At 50.8% G+C, this 27,859-nt stretch overlaps 1 protein-coding gene across 3 annotated transcripts; it reads right to left on the bottom strand.

The window, feature by feature from the left end:
• Nucleotides 1-151: 151 nt before the first annotated feature.
• LUZP1 (leucine zipper protein 1) lies at nucleotides 152-27,568 on the bottom strand. Of its 3 annotated transcripts, none has more exons than XM_015883409.3 (4): nucleotides 27,393-27,568; nucleotides 5,688-8,919; nucleotides 3,421-3,585; nucleotides 152-2,688 (listed from the first exon to the last, which is right to left on the bottom strand). In XM_015883409.3, the coding sequence occupies exons 2-4, from the start codon at nucleotides 8,817-8,819 to the stop codon at nucleotides 2,647-2,649; spliced, it is 3,339 nt and encodes a 1,112-aa protein (XP_015738895.2). In that variant the 5' UTR covers nucleotides 8,820-8,919; nucleotides 27,393-27,568; the 3' UTR covers nucleotides 152-2,646. The 3 variants fall into 3 exon arrangements, with proteins under 3 accessions (XP_015738895.2, XP_015738896.2, XP_015738897.2); XM_015883410.3 differs by lacking the exon at nucleotides 27,393-27,568 and adding an exon at nucleotides 23,428-23,612; XM_015883411.3 differs by having other exon boundaries at nucleotides 2,541-2,685.
• Nucleotides 27,569-27,859: the final 291 nt, after the last annotated feature.

Here is a 27,859-nt window from a genome sequence, read left to right as displayed (position 1 = left end):
GATGGGTAAGTGAGCAGGAAGGTGTGTATTTGGCCCTCTGTGTATCTGAGGTTTGTCAGGTGCATCTATTTTGCCTGGGGTCTTTGTGTTCACCTGTACAGAACGAGACTGCCCCATTGCAGGGCGCTGTACGTAACACACCACAGACAGGTAAAAAGAGAAGAGTTTTATTGGTTATATACTGTAGAGCTGACAGCGTTCGAGTCAGGAGAGACATGCAGAACAGTGTGGTTACAACATGGCATGCAGACTGCGAGCACTGGGAGGGGGGAGCTGAGCAGGGGGGAGAGCTGCTCCCTTGGCTCTGTGGTTATGAAAATGTTTATTGCCTTATTGCCCTCTAACTAAGCCGCCCCAGCCCAAACCTATGTCTGCAAATACAAAAAAATAGATTATTATTATTATAATATTTATATATATATATATATATACTTTTTTTTCCTCTTTAAAAATACATTCCATGCAGCCCCGAGCGCCGTCCCCCCCACCTGGGTCCTTTCCATCAGCTGCAGCAGCAAAGAAATGCCTTCGCTGCCAGCAGAGGTGGCCCTGGGTTGGGACCCCGTGCTGTGCCAGGGGACGGAGCTGAGGGCTGCTCTGCAATGCTGTGTGATCCTCACTCCATCCACAGCACCGGGAGCAGAGCTGCACCCCCTCTGCTCTCCTGCAGAGCTGCTGGCTGTGTGGGATGGGTCTCCATCAGAGCGCAGTGGGGACGCTGCAGTGGCTCCTTTGCTGGCGCAGCAAATACATTTACACCTTTGGAATTGGACCCTCGGGTCCTCTAAAAGCCCGTTATATTTATATGCTAAAATTACAAATATTTCTTCAGTGGTGGCAATATTTACACATCAGACTATTTTACAGGAGAAAAGAGAAAAGAAAAAGTGTGCAATTTTGAGTCACAACACGTCGTGTTTCCTGAAGTCATCGCTATCGCCGTACAGTCAGCTCCTATTGCACTCGCCATGACGTGGGGCAGAGCCCCTCTCTCCATCCCTAGGTTCTCCTCCTCCTCGGACTGAACCGTGGCACAATGAGGTCGGGTGGCACCTCTGAATACAGAGCTTGGAGCCGAAGGTCTGTGCTGCAAAACGTGGGGCTGGCAATAGGGAGCAGCAGCTTGGAGCCGTCCTCCCCTTCAATGTGGTGCTCTCAGATGGTGGAACGTCACCTGTTTTAAGCATTTCAGGACCAGCATTGCAGGTAATGCAGCACATAGAACAGCAGAGCTTCCATTGCTTTCAGTTCAGCTGTTGGGTTTGGGGCTGTTTTGTTACACCAGCAGCTGCACAGTCTTCTCCTCCCACCCCACAGAGCAGTAGGAGGGAGCACGTGATATAATTAAACCTAATTTAGGTTGATTAGAGCTGCCCCAGGACTCATTTAAAAGCCTTTTTGCCTCATGGGGCATCCTGCTGCAGCTTGAAATGGAATAAACTGAAATGCCAAAAAAAAAAAAAAACCCACAGATTTGGGATAACATCTAAAAATGCTGGGAGGAAACCAGAAGCTTTTTTTCGTGCCCCCCAAAAATAACCTTTTTTCCCCCTCCAGCCCTGCTGGGAGGAGCAGCCCATGCGGGTGGATGGAGGGGGGCATAGAGCTGCTGTGGTGTGACATGCGGTTCCCCTCACCTTATGGGTGTGTGGAGCTGGGGGGTGACCCCAGCACTGCTGCCATCTGAGGTTGGTGGCTGTTCTACCTGTACCCAGGTCCCAGGTGGGGCTCCTGAGTGGTGGGGAGCAAGTTTGGGGCTGCCCCACAGCCATCTTGGAGCTCAGCCTGGGGTCCAGTCCTGCTGCTTCCCCTCTTTCTGGAAGGAATAAGGACATCCTTCTCCAAGCAGGAGAAAAGCTCTCCTTTCTGCATCCCTTGGATCTCAGCAGCTCAGAGCCAGCAGTGGAGTTGTTGCCATGCAGCACGATGGCCATAAGCTGTGGGTAAAAAGCCTCCCTGTGGGGCCAAACCAGGAGCAGATCTGCTGCTGTGGGGTTGGTGCAGTGATCACTGAGCATCGGAGCTCAGCTGCTGGCAGCAGACCATGCACAGCGACAGGGACAAAGCTGGTCCTAAAGCTGTTCTGCCCTCCTGCCCTGTTAGTGTGTCAAACAACCAGAGAGCACTTTTTTCCCCCACCTACAGCCAGGAATGCAGGTGAGTGTGACCAGAGGAAGGTGTGGTTTGGAAGGAAGGAGGTTTGCACTGGAGATCGTGGGCTCCTGGAGGGGCTGCACAGGGCAGCTAATCCCAGCTGCAGTCACAGGGTACAACCTCCTGCATCTCATCTTATGTGGGTGACTGGTGAGTTCTCTCTGGTCCAAGGAGTACCTTCGTTCTGTTTGAATGCATGGCTGGTACACAAGTCTATGTTTCCATACGGAGACAGAACTGTGTCGTATGGAGGAGGTGAGGATTGCAGGTACAGAGGTGAGAAGTGGGAGTCCCCTGAGCAAAGTCTCTGCAGCTGCCTCTTCAGCAACGAGGGAAGAAATTCACTGGTAAAGCTCTTGTACCTCACAAACGGTGTCAGAAAACTGTTTTCTGGCTGCGTGAAGCTTCTGGAGAGGTTCCAAACAGACGTGACACCCGTGAGCTCAGTACAGTCCTGTCTCTCAGTGTTGGTTTGATGGAAGGGAGCACAGCTCATCTCCGGGACGTCGGCCGACCAACACGGGAAGAACCACCCTGCAAGTGAACCCACAGCGTCACAACCTGCCAGGACACGGGGTTGCAGGGACAGGTACTGCAGTCACCATCAGCTCCCACAGCCATCGAGACTATGGGCAGTGGGGCTGTGGGGGGAGGATGGTGGGAGGAGGAGTCTGGAAGTCATTGTCTGTTTCATGGTTTACAGTGGAATAAGCCCAAGGCAGACTGACCCAACCCTGCCCCTCACATCCTTTCACCATCACCTTTTATTTACCTGTTGCTATGCTGGCGATGTGGGAAGTGCAATGAACAACCCCTGCCAGCTCTGCTGAGATGGAGCCCACCTGCCATGGGCTGTCGGCAGGGCACAGCACTGATTGCAGCAGTGCAGGAGCACCAGCTGACAAATAACAGCGTGTTACGCTGACCTGAGCTCAGCTAGGCTTTTATTTGCTGTTACTTCAGACCATGCAGTGAAAGGGAGTCCCTGGTTATCCAACACGACGACCCCTCGCTGCCTGTTGCAAACCACACTGCTGCGAATAACTCAGGGCAGAGCTTTTTATTCTCTAGCTGAATGACTCTAGAATAAGACACTACTTTCTTCCCCATTATAGGCAATTAGTAATTAATGCACTCCATCTCTGGGAAGCATTGCTCTCCAGAGAGATTCACCCTGATATGGACAAGCCAGTTGTGTTACAGGAGGTCGGGTCAGAGTTTGGCTTCATGCCTTTGAACTCCCATTTCTCCCGGCATCTCACGTACCTGATCTTCTGCCTGGAGCCCTAGTTGGGTATTGGGGCTGGACGTGGGGTCCTGCAGCTCCGAGGGGGGCACCACCCTTCTCCCCACTGTATCAGCCTGTGAGAGGAACTCAGAAGAGCCGTACTGTTTCCTTCTGGAACTGGAGACAAACTCCTTGCTTTCATCCTGCAGGAAGAGAAACAGGAGAATTGGAACTCGATGTCTGTGGCTCTGGGTTCCCCAGCCCTGATCTGCAGTACGAGGTTGTGTTTCAGTTCCCTTTGGCAGGTGGATGGAGGATGTCCTCACCTAAACGTCACCTCCCAGAGCCTTGTTAAATCCATCCCATAATTTACAGCCTCAAGTTCTGGCTGCTGAACCCTCTGCTCAGCCATGAGCACACGCAGGGCTGGGTTCAGCCCCTGGGCCCACAGCACTGCAGGCAGGTGAGCCAGGAGGGGATGTGGGCAGCAGGAATTCCTTGTGCTGACTGAAGCAATCTCTTATTAACTGTGAGTCTGAGCCCACAGGTGAGGGGCAGCTGGTCCTGAATCTGTTTTATTGGCACAGGACCCCCATTGGACCCACAGTTTCTGCCTTGGGGCCATTTGGGGCAGCTGTACCTTCTGCTGTGAGCTCCCTGGGAACAGCAGATGTCAGTGCCTGTTATCGCCATCACTGGGCTGGAAAACCTCGTCTGATGGCTCTGTCACACACAAGTTCCAGCATGTTGTAAGGCACGTCACGTCACCATCACAATGCTAAGGAGCTCCCTGTGATGCTGAACTCACCTTTTGCTCAGGGAAATACAGCTGCACTCATGTGGGACAAAAGGCCTTGGGGGAACTGCACTGTGAGGGATGGAGGACAAAGCTCAGCCCTGCTCCTGTGTGCCTGGAACAGCAAGGAAGGGAGGCATCCTTTACTGTAACGATGCTTGATGAGCCTGGATGGCTTCCCAGCAGGTGGGCACCTCCTGTCTGCTGGAGCAGCTGCCTTTGGAGGGGGCTGGGTCAGCACAGAGGAGCTCCAAGCCCTGGAGCTGCTGATACCATCAGTCCCATGGGGCTGCTCAGCTGTGCATTCTGCTCCCAAAGGCTTTCACAGGTGAGGAGCTCGGGGATGAGCAGGCAGACAGATGTCTCTCCCAGCTGCCAGCAATGGGCTGGGGTGAAACTCAGCACAAGGGGCACCCATCACTGACAGATCAGCTCTCCCTGCTGAGACCTGGGCAGTGCTATGTGCAGGTGGGGACACAGTGCCCTGCAGCCTGGGGTTGGCATACAATATGTTGATTTCCAGCACCCCATGACTCAAACTGACTTCATTATCTGAAACATAGAACCCAAGGGAATAATGCAGGAGATGCAGGAGGTGATGCATCTCCACAGCCTTCTCTGGAGCTCTGGCTACACCTCAGCCCCAGCACTGATCCTACAGCATTGATCCTACAGCACTAACCCCAAGCAGACCCCCAAAGAACTGCTGCTTCTCTGTCTTGCAGTGTTGCTCAGAGCTGCTGCTGCCTTACACAGCTCCCTTAATGGCTTATTTATGTTAGCAATAAAAAAATGAAGGATGAAATTCAGTGAAGCAGCAGAATCGCAAGGAGGGAAAGGAGGGACCTCTTGAGCTGCAAAGCAAGTTTGTGGTTTGCCACTCCTGGCCAGTGGGAAGACTAGGGCTGTCATGCTAAAGGAGATCTGCCTGGACTCATGGAAGAGAAGCCCGACAAGCCTGTGGCACATGAGGAGCTATGGCCAGGGAGGAGATATCACCTGGAACCTCACTCCTACAGGTGGGATAGAAACAGGGCTGTACACACGAGTCTCCATCACCTGCCTTAAGCACAGGGGGGGATGCCATTCCCCAGTGCTCCCTTCAATACAGATTTGGGTTGTTCGCTGAGGCTGATGAATGCCAACCACCAAGTCTTTGTTCTCTAATGGATTAATGACCAAATGTATCTGGAAGGCCAACCTGCACACTGCAATGCCAGGCAACAGACACTCTGCAAAGCAAATAATACAAATGCTTCTGGCTCACAGTTCTGGCTCTGGTTCTGCATGTGCAGCCCTTCCTACACAGCACTACCTGAGGGACACCCCTACTCACGTCTCACTTCCCTATCTGGAGTGCCACTCCAAGCTGACTGCGCCATGCAAAGCCACGCTGAAAAGCACAGCACATCCTCCACCTGCTGGATCTATCTGCTCTGATCTGGGCAAGACCAAATAGGTAATTAAGTAATTATCACACAGCAAAGAGCGCGTAACAGGGACACTCACAGGTAACGTGGTGCGGTGCCAGGGGGAAGCCGTGGTGGGATCACTGGTGTAGTTCCTGCGTGTCAGCAGTTCGGATGCACTTAAGTTACTTTTGGTCCTTCGGGAGCCCATCTCAGGGGCGTTCCAGGAGTTGGGGGTGGCACCGCTCCTCGCTGAGCTCTGCTCCATGGAGTTTGTTCGTGTGCTGTTCCCTTCCATCTCTGAGAGATCCACTGAAGACCTGCACGTGTTTGTAGGGCTGGGAGCTGAGTTTTTCTCTGTTTTTATTTGAGAGTCCTCCAGGGAATGTAAGCCTTGCCTTGTCCTCCAGGAGCTTCTCAGAGTGACGTGTTTGGTTTCAGATGAGATGGACTCTGAAGAGCCGTGGCTCCTGGAGCTGGCTGTGTCCAACAGGAGCTCAGTGCTCTTCTCAGAGGGCTCAGAACTCTTGATCACAATGCTGCTCCTGGAGACCATTGTTTCTGTTCTACTTCTCAGCACCGCATCTCCAGTTCTGTCGGCCTCAGATAATTTCAGGGCATTTCTATTCACTGAGACCTCAAAAGGTTGGGGGAGGCTGTTCGTTATCGGGGTGGGTTCATTTGGAGCAACCCTGATGTTGCTGGTGGTGATATGCCTTTCCTTTCCTGCCGTGTCCGTGCTGGGCCTTGGAACTGTTGGCTCAGAAGGGAAGATGGTGATACTGCTGGTCATTTTATTCGTGACCGCTTTAAAAACAGACTTCTGCTTTTCTGACTCTGTCTCGGTGACGGCTCCTCCCATGATGGCCTTCATGTCCTTCTCCACAATGGCAGGTTTAATGATGGCTTTGGATCTCAGAGCTTCTCTTGGGCTGAACGACCTTCTGGATTTCAGTCCTCCAGTGTCGGCATCTGATGGTTTCACACACTTAGAGGAGTCCTCATCCTGTACAGCACCTTTGTCATTTTCAAAGAGAGATGCTCTGTAAACTCCCCTGGAATTAGAGAACTGCTTGGAATTGGTTTTCTTCCTTGGCTCAAACTCCGACGGAGTGTTTGCTTTTTTACTCCTGCCTGTTTCTTCATCCGAATTAAGTTTCTCATGACTACTCTGGATGGTTTTGGAGTCTGCTTTTAAACCAGCATTTACGTGACCTGCTGCTGCATTCTGCTCTGCATCTTCCTTAAGGATCTGCAGAATATCCTCCTGACTCCTGGAGCGATGCGAGCGCTTCGTTAGCGGCGATGCTTTCAAGCTTTCAAGTGACGCATCTGTGATTTCCTTTTCCTGGGGAGCAATGGCTCTTTTAGCCCTTCCCTCCAAGGGCTGTCGGTGCGATGCAGTCCAAGCATTTGCTGCTTCTTCTGCCTTAGAGCCAACAGAGTCCGACTCTGCTGCTGTGATGTGGCACCTGTATGCAGTGGCCACGCCATTGGGAGAGGCACAGTGCCCCCTGTTTTGCTGTGTGTCCCCCATGGCATCGCTCACCTCACCCTGATTTGCCTTCAGCTTCTCAGCTAATGAAGCCACCGATTCCCCTCTGCACGACTTTTCATCCCGTGTGTCTGTGCCGGTTTGGCAGCTGCCGCGAGTTGCCTGAGATGGTTTTTCAGCCTTGGATCTCAGGTCACTAACGGGTTTGGAAGGTGCTTTCCAAGATTTCTGCTCGTGAGCAGCAGGGGGGTAACGGCTGAGGACAGACGGCTGCTCTTTGGATCTCTTCCCCTCATTCTGCGTGAAGGAAGATTCCTTCTGACCGGATGAAAAACTGGAAACCAAACATTTCTCTTCCAGTCTTTTCATATCTGTTGCAGTAGCATCTCCAAGGGCAGCTGCACCTGATGTCTTTCCTGCTTTCCTGCTCATTAAGCTCGGGCTGGATGTCTGCTTACCACCATGGCCAGAGCTGTCATTGCTGAAGGAGAAATCTCTGTTTCTCACTCTCTCCCGGCGCTGCTGGGGCGAAACCTCCCTTGGTTTGTGCTTGGCAGCTGTGAAATCTGCTGCAACAACTCTGTATTTAGCTCTGTCATGTTTCCCCCTGCTAGAGAAACCTGCATCTTCATTTTCGACCTCTCCGTTTTCCAGATCTTTCTGTTTCTTTATCTGCATCTTTATTTCCTCTAACTGACTGGCGAGAAGTTTGTTTTTATTCTGCTCGCTCAAATAACTGTCTTGCAGGTCGTTGTTTTTGGCTCTCATTTTTTTAAGCTCTTCTTCTAAGGATTCAAAATGTTTGATCTGAGTTTTAAGCCTCTCGATTTCTTGGGTGAGATCTTTCACTTTGTTGTCTTCCTGATTTTTATTCTTTTGGTTTTCTGCTTTATTCCTGCTTTCGTTTTCTACGTGTTTCAGGTAATCTACGCTTCCCTTCCGCCTGGTTTCTTTAGAGGGCAATGCAGAAGTCAAATCATCTTCAATTCTCAAATCATTTCTATCCAGGAGATTATTTGATGACCTTTCCAGCAGGTTGGATGAGTTTCTGGTCTGATCGGCCCTGTTCAGTTTATTGTTTTGCTCCAGTTTCAGTGTGAGCTCCTGGATTATTTTCTCATTCTGCTTTTCTCTCTCGTTGAAATGTTTTCTCTCACTGATAAAGCTCAGTGCCAAAGACTTCAGTTTCTCTAACTCACCCGTTAAGCTCTGCTCCGTTTTATCCATCCTTTCTTCGGATGCTTCGAGTTCTTTCACTTTCACTCGGAGCATTTCTAACTCCGTAGATATCTTTTTGGTCAAATTCCTTTCTTCGTTGAGGCTCAGACACAGCTGCGTGCAGTCGTTCTTGCTCCTGCCAAAGGCCTCCTCCAGTTTCTCCAGCTCTGCCATTCTCTTCTGCAGATGCTCAATTTCCGACTTCAGCTCTCGGGTCAGGCTCTCCTCCTCTTCGAGCTTTTCTTTCATTAACCTGCAAAGCTCTTCAGCCTTCTTAATTTCCTCATCCTTGCCTTCAATCTTTAACACTCTTTTCCTCAGGGCTTCGATGTCAGCCAGCATGCTGGAATTGCTGCCTTCTGCCTGGATCACTTTGTCCTGGAGCTCAAGCAGTTCATCCTCTGCTTTCTGGAGGTTTTTCGTTGCTTCCTCCAGTTCATCCAGGCGGCGGCTAAGACTCTGCAACTTGAACCTCAGGTGCCGATTGGAGGTCTCCTTATACCCTGTAAATTCTGCCATGTTTATTTTCTGTTCCTCTGAGATGGGAGCTTGGCTGATTCCGAGTGCTTAACGCGTGTTCCCGGTTTGTAATACTTCCTTTGAAGAGAGGCAACTCAACCTGAAAGAAACAAAATGCTTAACGTGAATACGAGAGCTCAGAATACATGTTTTCTCACAGTATAATTTAACTGCAAATATTTATGTCTTATTTAAACATGTATCTGAGTGCCAGTTAGGGACAGCTGCTGCCAGCCAGCACTGCCCATCACTTCCAGTACCCATCACTTCCAGTACCCCTCCTGCAGCCCACGTCACTCAGCATCCAGCTTTACCTGAGCTGCAGCCACATCCTGAGAATGCTGTGTCATAAAGGTCTGAGTTTCTCCCTCCTCTTTCAGAAGCTGTCAGTGCCCTCAGCTGCCACCCACTCATGCACCCAGCAGGCAGCAGCTGCAAGCACTCACGCTTTCTACTCCCTGTTGCCAGGGATAAAGAGCAGCAATTTCAACACATTGGCAAGAGGTGATGCAGTAAATGCAATTCTCTTCCCAGCTCAGAGCCGGCAGGGCAGGGTTAGTGAGAGCTGGGGACAATGTGAGTGGGCCAGGACAGCTGATGGAAGGACAAGAAGTCCCCTCTGACTGTGGGCATTAACACTGAGCCATCCTGGGCTTGAGATGGATCCCAACTATGCATTGCATGTACAAGAGCTTAGGTAAGCACACAGAATCATCAAACCAGAGAACAGATGGGTAAGAAGGGACCCCACAGCTGCCCCAACCCCTGCCATGGGTTGATTACCAGACCAGGCTGCCCAGGGCCCCCCTCTATGGCCTTGGGCACCTCCATATCTCTCTTGTACTGAACACAATACTCCAGATGGGGCCTCACAATGGCTGAGATTACAATCCCCTCCCTGCCACTGCCACCCCTCTGCCGATGCAGCCCAGGGCACTGTTGGCCTTCTGGGCTGAAGGGGAGGTGACTGCAGCTCTCAGACCCTGGCTCAGCAGTCTGCCTCCAAGCAGGACGTGGCTCCAGCATTTCTGCTGAAACTCCCCGCAGAGGAAACACTCCGGAGTTTCCTATTTCACAGTGCCAAGAGGTGAAGAGCAGGATGTGGGGAGGAGACAGCGCCGGGAAAGGAGACTGCAGTGCCCCAGTACAAAGCCTTTGATCGAAGCTGATTCATTTCCTGATGGGCAGAGGGGCCTGCAATGCAAACAGGGACCCACAGCACAAAGCGGGCACCCACCACACTCCCCGAGCACCTCCTGTGTGTAGCACACAGCCTGTAGTCCTTCTGCTGAGGGACAACTCAGACCACAAAGGCCACGTGGCCCACGGCTCTGCTGAGCGGCCGACTCCTTCAGTTGCAAACAGGAAAGGCTGCTCAGCTCCAGGCAGGATCCCAGCAAGAAACGTCACCGGAATGTCGCAGGAAAGGACAAAGCAATTTCACAGTGCCCTAAAAAACAACAAGTGTTCCCGGCGTGCCTTGGAGCAGGGAGTTAATGGTTAACGCCATGCCAGGAGCTGGTCAGGAAGCAGCTCAGGCTCAGCAGCCGCCTTCCAGCTCAGCTGTCAGGACATGGCTTGGGTGATGGACTCCCAGCAGTGCCCACGTGTTGACCTGGAGCTGATGGGAGTCTCCAAGAGGGCACAGATTGCTGGGAAGGGACGTGCTACTGTAGGTGAGCCACCCTTAAACTGACTCAGTTCCTTTGTTAAACTGATTCAGTTCCTCGATGAGCTGGTTCCTGCAGAGCTCGGACCTCCTTCAGTCCAATTCTGCATTTGTTTCACCTGTATCCTCTCTTCTCTTCTAGTCTGTTCCTCTTCTGCTCTTCCATCTTCTGTTTTTCTCCCTTACCTGTATCTCTGTATCCTCTCTTCTCCCCTCCTCCTTTTCTGTCTTCTCTATACGCTCTCCTATTCTCCTCTTCTGCTCTTCTGTCTTCCAAGTATTCTCTCATCTTCTCACTGTCATCTCTTCTGTCTCACCTATATCCTCTCTGCCTTTATTTTGCTATTCTCCTCTAGTGCATATCTTTCTTAACTATATCCTCTCTAATCTTCTATTCTGCTCCTCCTCTGAATTCCTTTCTTACCCAAATCCTTATTTCTCCCCTCTTCAGCTCTTCTATTTTTCTGCTTTTCTGGGTTCCTTCACCTAAATTCCTCTTCTATTTTTTGTTCTTACAAAGCAAGGATGTATCAGAGGTATATATGTATTGTACTAAGCTTCCCTGGGGACAGCAGGACCCTTCAAATCTTCAACTACACTGGTGATGGGCTCTATGTGTTAAATAAGCACAAAGAAAATGAACCTATTTGGTCCTAAGAGAAAAGCTGAGATTTCTTGGCTTTAACTCACACTACTACAAAGTTTATAGATGAGAGTTGGTCACGTCCTGCAAACAACAGCGTATTCAGAGGCCATTCATTCATTTCATTCTAAGAGCACCTTCTAGAAGGCTTCAGATCATGTGCCCCAGTTCACTACACCTATACACCTTTATCAAAGAAGTTCTTTATATTATTAATAAGTCCCAAGCAGCAAAGCTTGCATGCCATCCTTGGAACAATCAGCCGCTATCAATAGGGCATTTTGACATGATTTCTACCCTACTTTGCATTTCTCTTTTAATAGGCTTTAGTGTGGAGAAATCTCCAAGAACAAAGGGCTGCTACAGCCCACCTATTACTGGGAATCCACAGATCTCCACCTGCAAAACCCACCATCAAACTGCACAGTGGTGGAGCTCAAATCATGCAGTAGAGCAAGACCTGCTTTCTCAAAGCAATCTGAAAAGCAACAAGTCAAAAGATGTACTGAATTGTACCATCCAAAAGGGAGGATACGGCACTGATACATGCAAATAAGCAGCCAAAAAGCAAACAAGATTTACAAGACAGTCCAGCTTAAATCAACTGCAACTGAACTTAAATGGCGCATTCACACCTTGAAAATCGTATTTGCTGCTTAAACATTCTCATAAATCTGGTCTCTAGCTGATTTGGTATGATGACATCCCAAGAGTAAGCAGTATGAAAAGGACATAGAGCCACCCATAGGACATGGTCCTTATCTATAGGGCCAGGCTGTGATGCCCAGTGCCAGGGCAAGAAGCAATGGGTACAGACTGGAACACAAGTACATCTTTGAGCAACCTGGAACCTGAGCTGTATTTAAGCGTTCAATAATGAATCCCTAGTGGTTTCCCTCGGGAGCTGATGGTGTTTAATGTCTTTATAATAACCTAGATGATGTGACAGTGTGCTCTCAGCAGGCCCATGGCTGACTGCAGCCTGGGAGGTGGGGGATAAGCTGGAGGGCTGCTGTCCAGAGGACCAATTTATTGTCACCACTGGTGTGGCCAAACACTGGCAATGGGTCCCTGAAGGGTTGTGACATCTGCATCACTGGGAGGTATGCTGAGCTCCACACCAAGCCCTGGGACAACCAAAGCCCACCAAAACTGATGTGATTTATTACCAATGACCCAAGAGGCTCAATGTGTTTACCTTAATAAGGGGAAGAAAAAGACTAGAAGCAACATCTACAAAGAAATTTGTATCTCCCAGAGCTCTTCTACCATGTCTTTAACTGCTTACAATGCCTGGACTCACACCAGTGCCTGCAAACTAAACCTAAACAGAGGACAAGTACAAATAAATGCACATTTCTAAGTTTATTCAAAGTTTCTAAGGCTGATGGGAATTAATGGAGATAAAACATGATCTGTGGTGGCTGTCTGAAGCTGGTCCTGCTTTGAGAGACCTCCAGCAGCACTGCCAGCCTGGAAAGGATACAGCAAAAGTTAGAGATGGTGGCAAACACAGTAAGGACAGCTCAGTTAAACAGAGCAGTATGAATCACTGATAGACTGAGGTCAGATGCTGCTGCTAACACAAATGGCCACAGCAGAATTGCTACCCACAGAAGCAGCCCATGCACTGCTGCAGCTCCACTGACCAACCAGCAGGCAACACTCAGCAGATATATAGAACTTGTCTTATTTTGAATGCAATACTGAGTGATGTATTTACATCCCATGTCTGACGCGCTTCAAGAACTGGGAGATAACCGTGTTTCATTTCAGGAACTGCAACAGAACAACTACCAAGACAGACACACTGCGTGTTAAAGGACTCCATCACCTTGTATGAGTACTTCTGGCACTTAACCTCTTACAGCACCCACCACTGGGTGGCACATCCCACACCCCACATTTCAGGCTTAGTCAATCCTAAAGATGAGAGAGTTACTTGTGCCTCAGCCTGCTGCCATTATTACATTCATTTCTCCTTGAAGCTGGAGCAGCTTTCAGTAGTCACCAGAGAGCAGCACACATCACAGGCAACAGAAAGTCAACAGCTTCAAGCACAGCAATAACTGGAGCCAAGAATCACAATTCACCCCATTGCAGCTCGAGTCCTTGGGGGTACTCCATGCTGGCAGACCTGAGCTCTGCATTCCCCAGCTCACATGTGGTCCATTTAATGGGGAGAAATAGCACAGGGTTGTTGTCCACATTCTTCTGATGGAGCACACACCTGGTACTCCTCCCTCCTCCTCCTCCTCCCCAGATGCTCGGGGTGAGCTCAGATCCTCCCCGCTCTATTTTCTGCTCAGCTATTACTCAGAACACCCGTGGGAAGTGGATTTTTGCACTGAGCACAATGCTGGGAGTGTTTGTGCACACCTGGGGAACGGGAGCCTCAGGCAATGCTGGGCAGTCTGCAGTCACTGCAGGAGTAAGGACTTCACTACAGACACATCAGCAAAACAGGGCAGTGAGGGGATTCCAATCTGCAGCATCAAATGGCCAAACAGGTTGGGGGGGGAATGGATCAGGCTCCACTCTGACACATTTCCACCCAAAGCACAGGGCAGGTGTGTTGGCTGGAATCTGCCCTGTGTGCAAAAGCATCTGCAGCTTTAACTCAAGGGTTTCTGGTGCTACATATGTATGCAAGGGAGCGTGAACGTGATGTGCTCCTCACCTAACACCTCACATAACCATGAACCTAAACTTACTTCAAACCTAACTTCATTCTAACGTGTCACGTTCAGACGTGGTAACGCTCCTGATTGGTGTCTGTATCATCACTCAATGTGATGAGAGCAGTGGTGGGATTTCTGCTCCCTGCCCCAGGGTGGGACAGGCTGGGAGGAGCACAGTGTGTCATGTCTCATTTGTGAAGCAAAACATCACTGCCACTTATATAGAAAAGGGACATGGGTGTCACCAGCTGCAGCAGATAAGGATACTGTGGCCAGAGCCAGCTAAAGACGGAAGGAAAGCCTGTCTTAATTTGATTTTGCCTTTTATGAGCTTCTTCCAGCGTCTCATTCCTGACCCCACAGCACAACATGCAGACGTGAGAACAGGAGAAAAAAAAACCGCTCCAGAAGAAAAAGCAATATAAAATAAAAGACAGACTAAACAAGAACTAGTCAGAGCCCACCAGGACTGCGATGTGTCACTGCTCCTGCACGCCAGCCACAAGCATCCAGCACTGTGCTGGAAAGCAGCAGATGATGTGTTTGCTCACACAGTGTGTAATGGGGCACCCTGGGCCTCATTGAACACAAAGGCAGAATGTCAAGTGACCTGTAGGGATGTCTGCATTGTGGGGCACCCACTGGGTGCCCATTGGAAGGATGTACATCTGTTGGAAGGGGGAATTCTCAAAGCCACAACAAGAGAAACAATCTGGAAACGGTTTCACATTGACTAATGCAATGCTAGACATGTGAAATGATGAGACAGCGGCCAAAAATAACCACAGTGTTCAAGGAGAATAAAACAAAAACCCCGAACAGCATCTACAGCAAGTGGTGGGGACTGCAGCACTGCGGCTGCAGGGAGGATCTGCTGCGTCACTGTCACAGGGCTGCTGCACTCCAATCCCATCTCCTGCTGCACTCCTCGCAATGCAAAATGACTCCCCCTGCCCCAGGAGCAGAGCTGGCAGCCTGCAAGGAGCAGAGCATTGCAGCCCCCTCAGCTGCTCAACATCTGGAGGTGCTCAGAGCACAGTCCCTGCTGCTTCCCCATGCCCAGCAGGGAACTGCTCTTCTCTGCACAGCTGCAGCTCTGCTTTTGCTCCCCTTCTAAATCCCCACAACATCCATGAGTCAAAGCTCACTGCAAGCAGAGCTGAGCAAAGCACCTTCCATAATGCTGTTCCTACACGAGCACCAAACCCAGCTGTGCAGTGCTCTTGCAAAGCCTCTCACTGCCAGGTATCAAAAGATGCCTTGCACATGAAGCAGGTAAGCTCCCTCTTTCAAGAAGCTCCACAATGCCCTTATATTTCAATTTAGCAACAATTCTTTTCTTTATGGGCAGGGGGGGATCGTGTCACACCGCAGGCCAAGCTGCCTTCCTCACAGCTCAGAGCCAAACACCCCATAGAGCACTGGAGGAAGATGCTTTTCCTCTTGGACTCAGTGCCCCATGCTGCTACTTGTCCTCAGAAACAAACCTTACTGTCACATCTCATTTCACAAACACCATGTGGGCACCTCTCCAGCACTTCACAGACCTGGCAGTGCAGCACTCTGCATGGGGAACGCGGCCCCAGCTCAGTGCTGCCTTTGGATGCTCTGAACCAGTAGATCTCTTGCTGTCTTCTCAGGCTCCTTTTTGTCCCATTCTGAACAGCTACCCAGGTCAGATAAGGTCAGCCTTGCCCCACAGTCAGGATTAACACTGAGAAATGCCATCACACATACAGGCTACAGCACCCCAAGGCATCAATCCAAGCAGTTTATCACCCAGCAGCATTTACAGAGCTGGGACCATACACCAAACAAGATCAACACTGACTACACTGCATCACTGTGCTCATTAGACACAGGCAACTTTAACCTCCACATTCTTAGCATTGTAGCTGAGAGCCACATATGCAATGAGGGATCTCCACCGGCATGCAAATTATAGGGTGTTGGGTGTTTCTTCACACATCATCTGATCCGTGGTATACTCTGCTCTCCTGAAGCTCTGCTGGGAGGACATCCAAACCAGCACCTCTGCAGAACCCGCTCCTTTCAGCTCTGACTGGCCAAGAGGCTGGAGATGTTTCCACACAAACTCTGTTGAATACGGGGATTACTGTGGTTTCCTCGCTTAAATCAATGCAGTTTGTCAGTAGTGAAAGGGAAGTTTTGTAGCTCCTTTACACCCATCACAGGAACAGCTTGGGGAGGTGCCATCGCTGCTGCCTGCGCTGCACTACAGCGTCTGCTGCACCATCTGCTTTATGCAGAAACCAAAGCACAGGCAGGCAGCCAGCGGGTGTGGGTGCTGCCCCTGGCACACAAATGCCATCCAACGAGCTGCCAGCTCCCAGCACAGAACAAACACTGGGGAAGAGCAGAGCTCTGGATAAAGGAAGCATGCGGGGCCATGCTCCCATGCAGCAGGAAGCTCCACGTCACCCCCAGGTTGTGTCTGAAGCCAGGACATCAATGTGCCTTCAGGGTCACGGTGAAACACCTGCAACTCTGTTCTCTGTGCATCCATTTGAGAACAACTGATTTCAAGGATGAAGCACAGGAAGAGTGAAATTGCATCAGAAATCTCCAAGAACACCCTGAGAGCTGCAGCCACTGCCATCAAACCAGGCACTGATGCATCAGTTTCACAGCTACAAGGTCACACATCCCATCACTCTTTTTACTCTCTTTTTTATGTTTTAAGATAAAAAATTAAGACATCTTGTTACCTATATGCATTGAGCATATAATATATTTTATAAGCAGCCCAGGCAAGCCATAAGGTTGGACAGCAGAGCTGCCTTTCCCCTTGTCCTATCAATAAAAGACTAGGAAAGAAGTCTCTCTCCTCCTATCTCTAAGCTCTCATTGAGAACTGAAAGCCCTCAAGGTCTCTCAGAGCCTTCACATCTGCAGTCTGAGCACCCCCAGCTCCCTCAGCCCTTCTCCATAGCAGAGGTGCTCCTTTCCTTTGGGTAATTTTCAGTGCTGTTCTGCATGCACCACTGACATAAAGGAGCATTTGGAACACAATGGCAATGCTCCAGAAGGAAAATAGCACTTTGCAGGTTTTTTTTTCCAGCTGGTCCAACCAAAGAGGCACCGTTTGATAGTCTATTGCAGGTCTGCTCCCACCTGAGCCTCTGCTGGCAGCTAGTTAAGATATATAACAGAGATTATTAAAAGTATGGGGATTCGCTGATAGATGAGAATTACTTAGCCTGGAAAATGCAATGATTCAGGGGGAATATGACAGAGCTATAAAACTATGAATGGTTTGGAGAAGAAGGATAAGGATCAAGTATTCACTGCCTTTGTAATCACAACAAACAAGAAGAGATGCTGCTCCTTGTGATGCAGATAATTGTTGGACTCTGCCACAGGGCACTGGGTGCTCCAAGTTTATATTGGTTTGAGGCAGACTGATAAAGCTGTATAAGAGACATCACTTGAGGGTTAATAGATCTACAGGAGTAACACCCAGCTCTGTAATTGCCTGAGCCACAAAGAAGAGCAACTGGGACATACTGCAGATCTGCCCTGTATCCACCCAGTTCCCCAAGGCCCTGATCTTGGCCACAGCAGAAACACTGAGCCAGATACAACTGTGGTCTGATCCAGGAGTAACGTAATGGCTTCAGGTAGGGAAGGTGAACCCAGCTAATAAAGACAAAAGGAGAACATCTGTCCCACCACCATTGGGCACTGGGGGAAACAAGGCTTAAGGCTCAGATGGGAGCCATGGGTAGTGGCCCTTTACTGGTAGGTCTCTGCTCTCTTCAGTGCACTGGGCAAAGCAGAAGCTGTGTTCTGCTTCCTGACCTCTCCCAGAAGGAAAAGCCTTCTACCCCACATTGCACAACAGCACAGTGTGAAGAACAGGCTCATCTCACCCACACACTGGCCACAGTGCAGGGAGAGCTGTAAAGTGAGGGAAACCACAGCCAGGTCTGCTGGTAGATCCTCAGGTCCTATAGCTGTTACATGAGGTAACGCAGCTGACGTGCTCTTTTCCTTCCAGAAAGCTGGCTGTCTGAAATCCCGAGAGCAATGTGTGCAGCCAAACAACCTGAAAACACAATGTGAAGGTGGACATGGGGAGCTCCACACGTCTTCCCTTGTCATTCAGCATCTGCTGTGTCAGAAGGGCTCTGACTCAACACTTGCCTGAAGCACGGAGGCCCTACGAGGAGGCAGCAACTTCATGGAGGGAACAGTCATGTCCCAACTCAAAGCAAAGCTGTCAACAGGTTATTTAACAGCCTAATTTGCATTTATTTCTTTATATATTAAGCAGTTTTATGCCAACCTCAATGAACAAGACTCTGCTTATCTGCAAGAGCAGCACAAAATCCTGCTAACTTGCCTCAACATTCCCAAAGGAAAATGATCTGGAGCAAGGGAACTTCTCAGCTCTAAAATGATGTGGTGTGTGGCCACACCACATTTAAGTTTAAGTTAAGATTACTTAAACTGGCAAGAGTTACACCAGAGAGCTGAAGAAGCAGTAGGTGTAGGGCACCTGGGCTTCATTAAGGCCTTTGACACTGGGCCCCACGTGGATTTTCATAAGCAAAGTTAAGGAAACACAAGGATGAAAGGATGATGAGCAAACAAGAACAGCCAGTGCTCTCTGAAACTGCACCCTGGTTCAGTGCAAGAGACATCAGTCTTACCAGTCGTGGCACAGAGATTGTTAAGAGCTGCTATCAGAGATGAGCAGTCAGGGTGGACCAAAATACATCTCTGGACATGGTGAGTAATGGCTGTTGGGTTAAGACACAGCGTGAGCACAGAGTGATCTTCCCATTCATACATTTTCCTACTGTAACTCCTTTGCGGTGATCAGTTCAGCAGCCTCATTAATGATACAGAGTGGAATTGATCAGTTCAGCAGCCTCACTAATGGAGCATGATACAGAGTTGAATGGAGACTGAGAAGGTAGAAATGCCACAAAGCTGAGAGGGATGGCAAGCCCAGAGCACAGCATCACCCTGACACACAGGAACAGCAGATCCAAGGCCAGGCTGAGCATCTCTCTGGGCCAAGTCCTGCCCTGTAGGCAAGGGACTATATACACCCTATATACATTAAGGCAAGTGCTGTACAGATGTCAGGAGAGGTCGACTTTTTTTCTTCTCTGAGATAGGACTGTAACCCTCAGGTCTGTGCTATAGGGCTGAGCTACACTAGAAGTGCCATCTTACCCAGCCATCATCCAGAATGAGCAGGCAGTTCAGTGCTGCATTGCAGGCTGAACCACAGGGCTCAGCACACAGCTCAGCGCTGCTCTGTGCAGGAACAACTACAGCAGTGAGCACCCAGCACTGAAAGTAAGGGGAAAGGGACCAGCTCAGTCCCTTTGTCAAGTGTGAGGTTGGACTCTGGCTGAGCTCTGTGCTGGAACAGCCCATCTCCTTGGACAGCATTCACATGCCCAATGTTCACCCCTTTTAAAGCTGTGCCGTCAGCATAAGAGTCCAGACACCCTTCACAGATTTAAATCGGTAAAAAATAGTGAAGGAATAAGAAAAAAGAAAGAAAAAAGAAGCAGCCAGCACACAGACAGAGAATTGTTCATCCCATGCCAAGCTGCTGCCTCAGGCTGTGGATGAATGGCCCCTCAGAGCAGCCCTGTTTCTCCTGCACACCAAAGAGAAAGCTTCAGGATATTGCCCCAAGGCCAAGTGCTGTGTTCTCCCAATGGGAGAACAGGACAGTTTCCATGGAAATAAATAGCAGTTATTAATTTCAGAGCAGCCCAAGACAATCCCTCAGCCCAGGTAGACCAGCAGGTTGGGCACCATGGGGCAGATTGGGCCATGCCAAGGGGAAGCACAAAGCAGCACTAACAGCAGTGACCCATAGCTCAGTACAGTCCTCCAGCACTCCTCAACACCAGCTGGGTATTCAACATTATTGTCAGAATTCAAAACACATTCAAAGTTTTATCTCAGGTCTCCGGGAAGATGCTGTCTCTGGGGGTTTCCCTCTTTAGGACACACAGTCCCTGGCTGCCTGCTGACACCTGGTGTAAATCCAACACTCACAGACCCAGAACTCATTGCTTTCACCCATTTAGGGTACTGCACTGGGATGTCCAGACACCACTGCTCCTGCCCCAACCTGCTTTGGCAGCTGGAATGTGTAGGCTGGAGGAAGGCTGTAATCAGCAATAATTCAGGTGGAAGGCCATCCCAAAGAAGCCAAGGACGATGAATTAGGTGATGGGTGCAGCGGCTGTCACTCCTAGAGAAAAGCAACGTTTAAGACTTGGTTTGAGCTGTGACCTCCCTGCAGCAGGGCTGCCCTATGGGAGCCTGCATCAGCTCACACATGTGCATCCACCTGGCAGCGCTGCACAGCTCAGCAGCACAAAGCTGAGCTCCTCGGCCCAGCCAGTGGAGGAACATCAGGGGTTAATGGTACAGAGAGAGGAGGAGGAAGCGGTCAGCCATTTGAAACTCCTGTGGCATGAAGGCTGGGTTAGGTTACACCACTGCACCCCTGCATCAGCAGCATCCTTCAGCTGTGTCAGGGAGCCACCAGCACAGCAAGAAGAGCTCTGCAGCACCGTCTTCTATCTGCTGCTCCTTTTGCAATCCATAAAACCTACGCTCCACTTAATAGATGATTTTGGCTGCTGTTCCTAAACCTCCCCTGCCTGCTCAAGAGCTCTGCAGCACAGCCCAGAAAGCCTCATCTCCACCAGGACCATGCAAAGCAGTGGGTAATGCTACCAGAACTGTGTGAAACAGTGAGCAATGCCACTGCGACCACACAAAGCTGCCGGTAATGCAACCAGGACCACACAAAGCAGTGGGAAATGCCACCGGGATTATGTGAACCAGCAAGAAGGTCAATATGACCACGTAAAGCAGTGGGCAACACCACCAGGACCAAAGAAAGCAGTGGGAAATGCCACCAGGACCACAGAAAGCTGCAGGCAATGCCACCAGGACCATGTAAAGCAGCAAGCAAAGCCACTACAACCACAGAAAGCTGCAGGCAATGCAATCAGGACCATGCTAAGCAGCAGGCAATGCCACCAGGACCACACCATGCAGGGTAACAAGATGGGGCAGGAACACCAAGCAGATGCTCAACTGCAGGCAGTGACTCAAACATGCTGCAAAGAAAAAAAGAAAATAAAAGAAAAACCAAAAGAGAAAAGAAAGAGCAGCCATTCCTCCCAAAGTCATTCGTGCCAGGTTCACCTGGTGCAAAAAAATACCCAACAAAACCAAAAAGGGTTTCAGAGCTGTTCAATAAAGGCTGGCTGGGCCTTTACTGGGACACACCAGGAATAACCTCTGAATCCTTCACCATCACCCAACACAAGCTCAGGGCACGCTGATAACCCAGGACTTCCTTATGATGGCCCTGAGCTCACCCCCCACCCAGAGGTTTATGACCCACCTTTTCTGTTCACTGGCAAAGAGTGAAGTCAAACAAAAGGAGGGATTCAGGAGCTCACGTCACTCTCTTAAATGTGATTTATGCAATGAAGGCAGCTGGGTAGATTGGGAGACTCTAACAGGAGTCTTTTGTATTCAATTTACTGCTGAAAATACCCTCAGGTAACAAGAAAACCAACTAAATAAAACAACTTTTACAAACAGATGACAGTGGGATCTTTTGAAAGAACTTTAATGCCTCTGTGAGAGCACACTTGTAGCTGTTGTGACCTAAACCAATTCATCTCAATATTCATATTCAGATACTAATAAGAAGCTGCCTGCCCCATGCTGCAAACAGCATAAAAGAATGCAGAGATGCACACTGAATGGAGCAGCATTTTTGGAGGCATTCTGGTGCTTTTCCAAAGCAATTTATCTACTGGAGGGGTGATGGTACCCAGCACATTCCCCACAGCTTGAGGCAAATGGGGATCCTGGGGTCCCTGCTTCTCTTTTGGAATGGGACTGCTGGGATTCTCCTTAACATAGGAGAGGACATGTGGCCTCTGATCCCTCTGTGCAGAAAGGTACCCGAGTTACTCTGTTAGCTTCATAGCTCACCCAGCTCCCGTAAGCCTCACATTCATAAAACCAAAGCAAAAAGGGCTCAAGATGCTCATCAATTCATGGTTATCATAGGAAAACTTTGTTTCAAATTTGCAGTTTCTTGTAACAAAACAGTCTGGATACGATACATCCTCTTGACAAGAAAGAGGCAGCTCCCAGGCTGCCTTTATGGCTTTGAAGCCCCCTGGCATCTGATGGACCACAAACAACAGAGGCCTGGGACAAAAGATGGACAAATTCCTTTGCTCTCGAAGCACTCACGCTCCCACAAGCATTACACAAGATGCTAATGAGAGAACGGGCAGGCTTCATGCCAAGCATTAATTTCTCTGAATCCAATCCTATAAGACCAGAGCCAAGAGAGGACACGTGCTTTTCTCACAAGAAGCAGAGAGTGACGAACCAAACCTAATCCCAGATGGGAGCAGAGGGTCTCCTTCCAGCATTGCTGCCAACCACACACAACCCCCACTTTGCTCTTTCTGTGTCCTCTTTCCCTTTGCACTGCCTGGGCTAAAGGACGGATATTCCACAGGAAGGAAGGACTGCCTTGGCTGCACTGAGATGGGACCACATGGCTTCCTGCCCCGAGCTGCTCCTTTCTACACAGGAGAAGTGGGAAAAATCTGCATTTTCTGTCTCATTTAGGTTGCTAGTAAGGCGGTGAACTTCACCCCAAGCCCCACATCACCTAGTCCAGCTCCAAAGAGTGCTTCTATCAAAACTGAGAGGTGAGCAGTGTTGATCCACTGGTGGGGGATGGGGAGGCAGCTCCTGCTGCAGAGAGCTGCAGGAGGGGGCTCACAGCCCCAGGAGGGATGGGCAGAGTGCAGGATCTTCCCCCACCCCCCAGTGCCACCCCTTTCCCTTGCCACAGCAAGGCTTCCCAGGACTGCACAACAACCACAGCAGACAACAGGAGGTGACTGTTTTTCTGCCCCCAGCAATTGCTGTCTGACTGCGCCCGTGCCAATCTCACACCCACCTTTCACTCCTGGCTGCCAGGAGCTCACTTTTACTGCCTGAGTTCTGCAGCACATGAGGACCCAGCCCCCAAATCCCCCCCCACATCAGGCTGCAGCATTGCTCTCGGTCACCTTCACCAACTCACAGCTCCCTTGCATTGCTGACAGTCATTCTGCACTCACCCTCCCCTACACAGTGGATCGGTGGCAATTTGTTACAGGGAGCAAGAAGCTCTATTTCAAACCATTGCTATACTCTGCATAATGCAAAAATAAAACCCCAAACAAAGCAATCTAAATAAAGGCAACTTCAAGAGAATTCAAGAGCTTGTGCAGATCCTTTACACCACACTCTATAACCAAATCTCAGAGAAACTTCAACACACAGCCACATTATACAGGATACTTCCATTTCAAGCCACTAAACACATGCAACAACAATAAAACAAAGCCAAACAGTGCCTATACATGATGTTACACCAGCAGTGAAGTGAGAAGCTTCATAAGGATTTGAACCCAGTTCAAATTCTCAGCCCAATGCAGCACTAAGAGGCACTTATCAGCACACAGGAATCATTGTTCCTCAGTAACAACAGCCATATTTCCAACTGATTCACACTACCTGAGGAATTAATGCTTTTTCGACTCCTTTCCAGATCCCAGGTCAGGATTCTCCTTTCTATTCCGGTAAATTCCACCACGATATCACGTGTAGCAACAAGTTCTTGAAGCGGTTTCGTCAGATTTTTTCCTTTAAGGTAACCCTCTGCGCAGCCACGTGAGGCACAGGCATCTATCTCAAAGGCACTGCAGTGAGATCAGATGATGGCATAAGCATGGAGTTCCTGCAGCCTCCTTCCAGCCCTTGAAACACAGCCTGTGATTCTCAAAGTCACCCAACAGGGCAGCCACAAGCCAGCGCTGCAGCTTATAGCCCAGGCAACACATAGAAAAGCATTCTACAGAAAAGAAATGTTGAGAATGGAGGTGAAAACAAAGCCTGACAGCTGCTGCTGCAGCACGGGAGGTTGCAGCACTGCAGCAAGATCCGCCGTTCCCAGCTGTGCGGTGCTGCATGCAGAGCTGACGCCAGCAAGCATCACACCAGGAACCCTCCCTGCACCACCTTCAGCTGCTTCACCTTCCTGCAGGCGTACTGTGCGCTGTCAGGGGGAAACATGGTAAGTATAACATTCAAGGTAAAGACAAGCATAGAAAGGCCTGGCTTGAAAAGGATGACAGTGATCATCTAACCCCCTGCTGTGTGCAGGGTCACCAACCAGCAGCCCAGGCTGCCCAGAGCCACATCCAGCCTGGCCTTGAATGCCTGCAGGGATGGGGCATCCACAGCCTCCTTGGGCAACCTGTGCCAGTCAACACCACCCTCTGGGTGAAAAACTTCCTCCTAAGATCCAACCTAAACCTCCCCTGTCTCAGTTTAAAACCATTCCCCCTGGTCCTATCACTATCCACAAATGGGTTTCCATTGAAGAGTTCCTTGAGCTTGTGTTCATTGTAACTGGTTGTGTAGAAAGGCTCATTTTCAGCATAGGACAGAGCCATGAGAGATGAGCTGACCCGCTCTGTGCTGTCTCCATGCCCAGAGCTGGGAGTGCTGCTGTGACACAGGTCAGCCCTCTTGCATCGCCTCCTCCAGCATCAGACTCCTTCCTCTCCTATCACGCAGGCTGACACACGAGCCCCAGGCTCCAGGGTCTGTAATATTAACCAGCAAAGCTCACTCTTACCCAGGGCTAAGAAAGCCTCGGTGCTCACGTCCTCCTCCTTCTGCTCTGCTTTTGGCAGCGTGCACCAAAGGATGCATCTGGTCCCAGCCCCTAAAGGTGTCTGAGTGAGAGCTGTCCCACTTCTGAACTGGCGACCACAAATGTGGGTTTTCAATCACCACCACATTCACCATCTGCCCCTCACAGAACCACAAAGGTCACAAATTAAAACTGCAAACCTCAGAAGCAGCTGAAGTTAGTGATTTAATCTGAAACCAGGTGAGGTTTGGATCCTACAGCTGCCTGGGTTGTATGGGAGGTCAAACTATGACTTCCTTTACCACTTAAAAATCAATTAGAAATGTGAATACAGAACGGTGCTGACATCAGCAAAACATACAGCAGGATGGACAGGGCCTGCACTGTCCCCTTTGTGATGGGAGGGAGCAAAGGAGCAGCAGGGCAGCTCACACAGAGCACAACATATGTGAGCAGCTGCCCCTCTCACCTGGAGTACCAGTGGGTTCTGCTGACCCAAATTCAGCACAGCGGATCGGACCGCAATGATACGGCATTGAGAAGAAATGGCATTGAGGTTCATAGAACCTAAGGAAGCTCTGGCACATTGGGCCAGGTCTGTTGGGACCAAAGAGAAAACAAAACCCTCGTGATCCAGCACCAACATAACACCAGCCTTCTTTACCAAGGAGGAAATAGGAACTGCTCGTGCACAGTGTGTGTGTGCTGCTGTGCACGGTGCCCAGGCAGGGCTGTTTGTTGCACCTGTGTATAGCACTCCACCCTGCTGAGGGTTAAAGAACAGAGGGCTGAACTGCCCTTCCAACCCCTAATCTCAGCAGATAAGGGCCCTGCAGCGCAGCATCACCACCAAAACCCATAGAGGCAGAGACAGAGGGAAAGCCAGGCCTAAATCAATTCATTTTGGTGGCTAAAATCCAATGGCACACATTGAGCTCAGCCATCTCAGAACACACACAGCTACAACTCATCGTCACATCAATCTCCCGAAGCAAAAGGCCTCCTAGACAAGATGATTTGCTTCCTTCCACCTTCACACTGACTCCCAAACCATCCCATGCCGTGATGTGGCTCTGTTACACCGCATCACATTGGTTTTCTCACTGCCCACTGCCACCAGTGGGACAGAGATGGACACAACCACAGCACCAGGTTAACATCACACCATCACCCATGAGGAAGAACAAACTAATTCAGCCTTGGCTGCAAGACTGTTGGATTTATTACTATCATTTCAATATTCCCATCTCCAGTCACAGATTTACGGGTACCCATTTTAGAACAAGAGCCTTTTTTTGCTGACATGTCCCAGCCCGTGTTAAAGGAATAAATCTGGTCACCTCTCCTTGGAGCACAGGGCTGGTGAAGCACAAACCAGCCTGGCTGACCTGAAATGAAGCAAGGAAGTCTTAATGCTTACAGGATGATGAGAAAGCTGAGGCTGAATAGACACTCAGAGCCAAGCGTGGTTACAGAGGACTTCCTTCCACATCCCCTTGCCCTCATTTAGCCCTCCGGGAGCTCTCCCAGCTCTGCATTGGGTTCTGCTGTATGAGTACAGGACCTGGGGAGCACAAAGCCATCGTCACACAGCAGCTCCAACACAAGAGGGGAATCCATGCTGCAAACCGAACCATGGGCTTCATCAACCGCCCAACACAGGGAAGGCTGGTGGCTTTGGTCTCACACACACACAGAGGAATACTATCCCTGATCTGTTACTATTCTGTTCGTGGGTAGAAACATGTGTTTGCCAACAGGCTGCAGGCACAGAACTGCGCTCCTTCCAAGTCCCAAATGCCTGATACAACTCCAGGGAGGTGAAAACATTTCTCCTTTGACCTTATTTCCCCTATTCCCAGCAGTGCGGGGCTGGGATGCTGCCCAGGCCCCTCCTGGGTGCTCCAGGAGCAAGAAAAACCCCCACACCGCGCTGCCATGACGAGTATCATCCCCGGTGATTTTAGCCATTAGTTCACAGCGCTCACACGCCCATTAACACCCGAGCCAAGTGCGCCTCGTCAGGACATGCCGAGGAGTCGGGACGGTCACCTGAATGCGGGGCAGAGCGGCTTTAAGGCTTTAAATGAGTTAGAAAACGAAATGCAACGAGAGAGCGGCCACCGCCCGACACAGCGGCACTGCGGCACGGCCACGTGCGGGGTTTAATGCGCCTGGCGAAAAGAGCAGACTTCTCTAATGCAACGAGGGGAGGAAGGGGCAGCGCTGCTTAACAAAGGCAGAGGGAAAGCTCGCATGGAGCGAAGTAAAAGCCGAAGAGAACGTTGTTCAACGACACAATAAAGGAGGGCGAGTTTCGGAACGCAGCAACCCCAACAATTGACGGGAAAGGAAGTATGAGGACTTGCCGGAAATAAAGAGAGGCAAATAAATAAATAAAGCCGGAGGTTCGCTTCGCAGGAATCTCAAAGAGTGCGGGAACCTCCGAACGGCTCCGGGACAGCGGGACGAGCAGCGCCGGGCTGGGAACGGAGGGCGGCCAAGGGACGAAGGCGCCGCCGGGGTCGCTCCGTCTCGGCCGTGGCGAAGCGGCCGCTGGTGGAAGCTCGGAGGTCCCGGCCCGGCGGTTCGGTTCGGCCCGGCCCGGTCTCGCCTCTCGTGGTTCCCCCGCCGCCACGCCGCGGTTCCCGGCCCCGCTGGGCGCCGTGTTGGCAGCGCGGACAAAGCGGATGCCTCGAATTCCTCCCCACCCCGCAGCGCGGGGCTCCAACGGGCCGGGACCGCGGCACCGTGCGCCGCCCGTCCGCGCTTCTCGCCCCAACCCAGCCCATCCCCGACCCCACCGGTCTCCCCCGTTTACCTGCTCCACGTCGGGGCCTCCGCTGGCGGCCGCCGGGACGGGCCGGGCTGGAGCAGCCGCGGCTCGGAGTGGGGCGGCCGCAGCCCGCGGGGCTGAGCTGGAGCGGCGGGTCCGGGCGCTGACAATGAGAGGCGGCCCCGGCGCCGCTACGTCACCGCGAGGGGAGCGGGGCCCGACGGGGCGGGGGGCGGGAGCGGCGATGCCGGGCGGGGCGGAGGTCGGGGGGCACGAAGGTACCGGCGGTACCGGCCCGGGAAGGAGTTTCGCCGCCGTCTCAGCCGGACGAGCCGCTCCGGGCACGGCGCGATCCGCGGGATCCGGAGTCGTTGGGAAAAGTGCGGAAGGAGTTTCGGCCATTTTGGGGGAAAGAGGGAACGAAGCGGGACGGAGCGGCGGCCCATGGGACGAACCGGGACGGGAACGGGGGCGGCTCGGGGCAGGAGCTCAGCGGGAGGAAGGAGGGGGAA

Source organism: Coturnix japonica, chromosome 17 (assembly GCF_054131305.1).
Source record: "Coturnix japonica strain WE chromosome 17, WE-NBRP24, whole genome shotgun sequence".
In the NCBI taxonomy this organism is placed as follows: Eukaryota; Metazoa; Chordata; class Aves; order Galliformes; family Phasianidae; genus Coturnix; species Coturnix japonica.
Note: the sequence above shows the minus strand (reverse complement) of the source record. Positions and strands in the feature narration are given on the sequence as shown.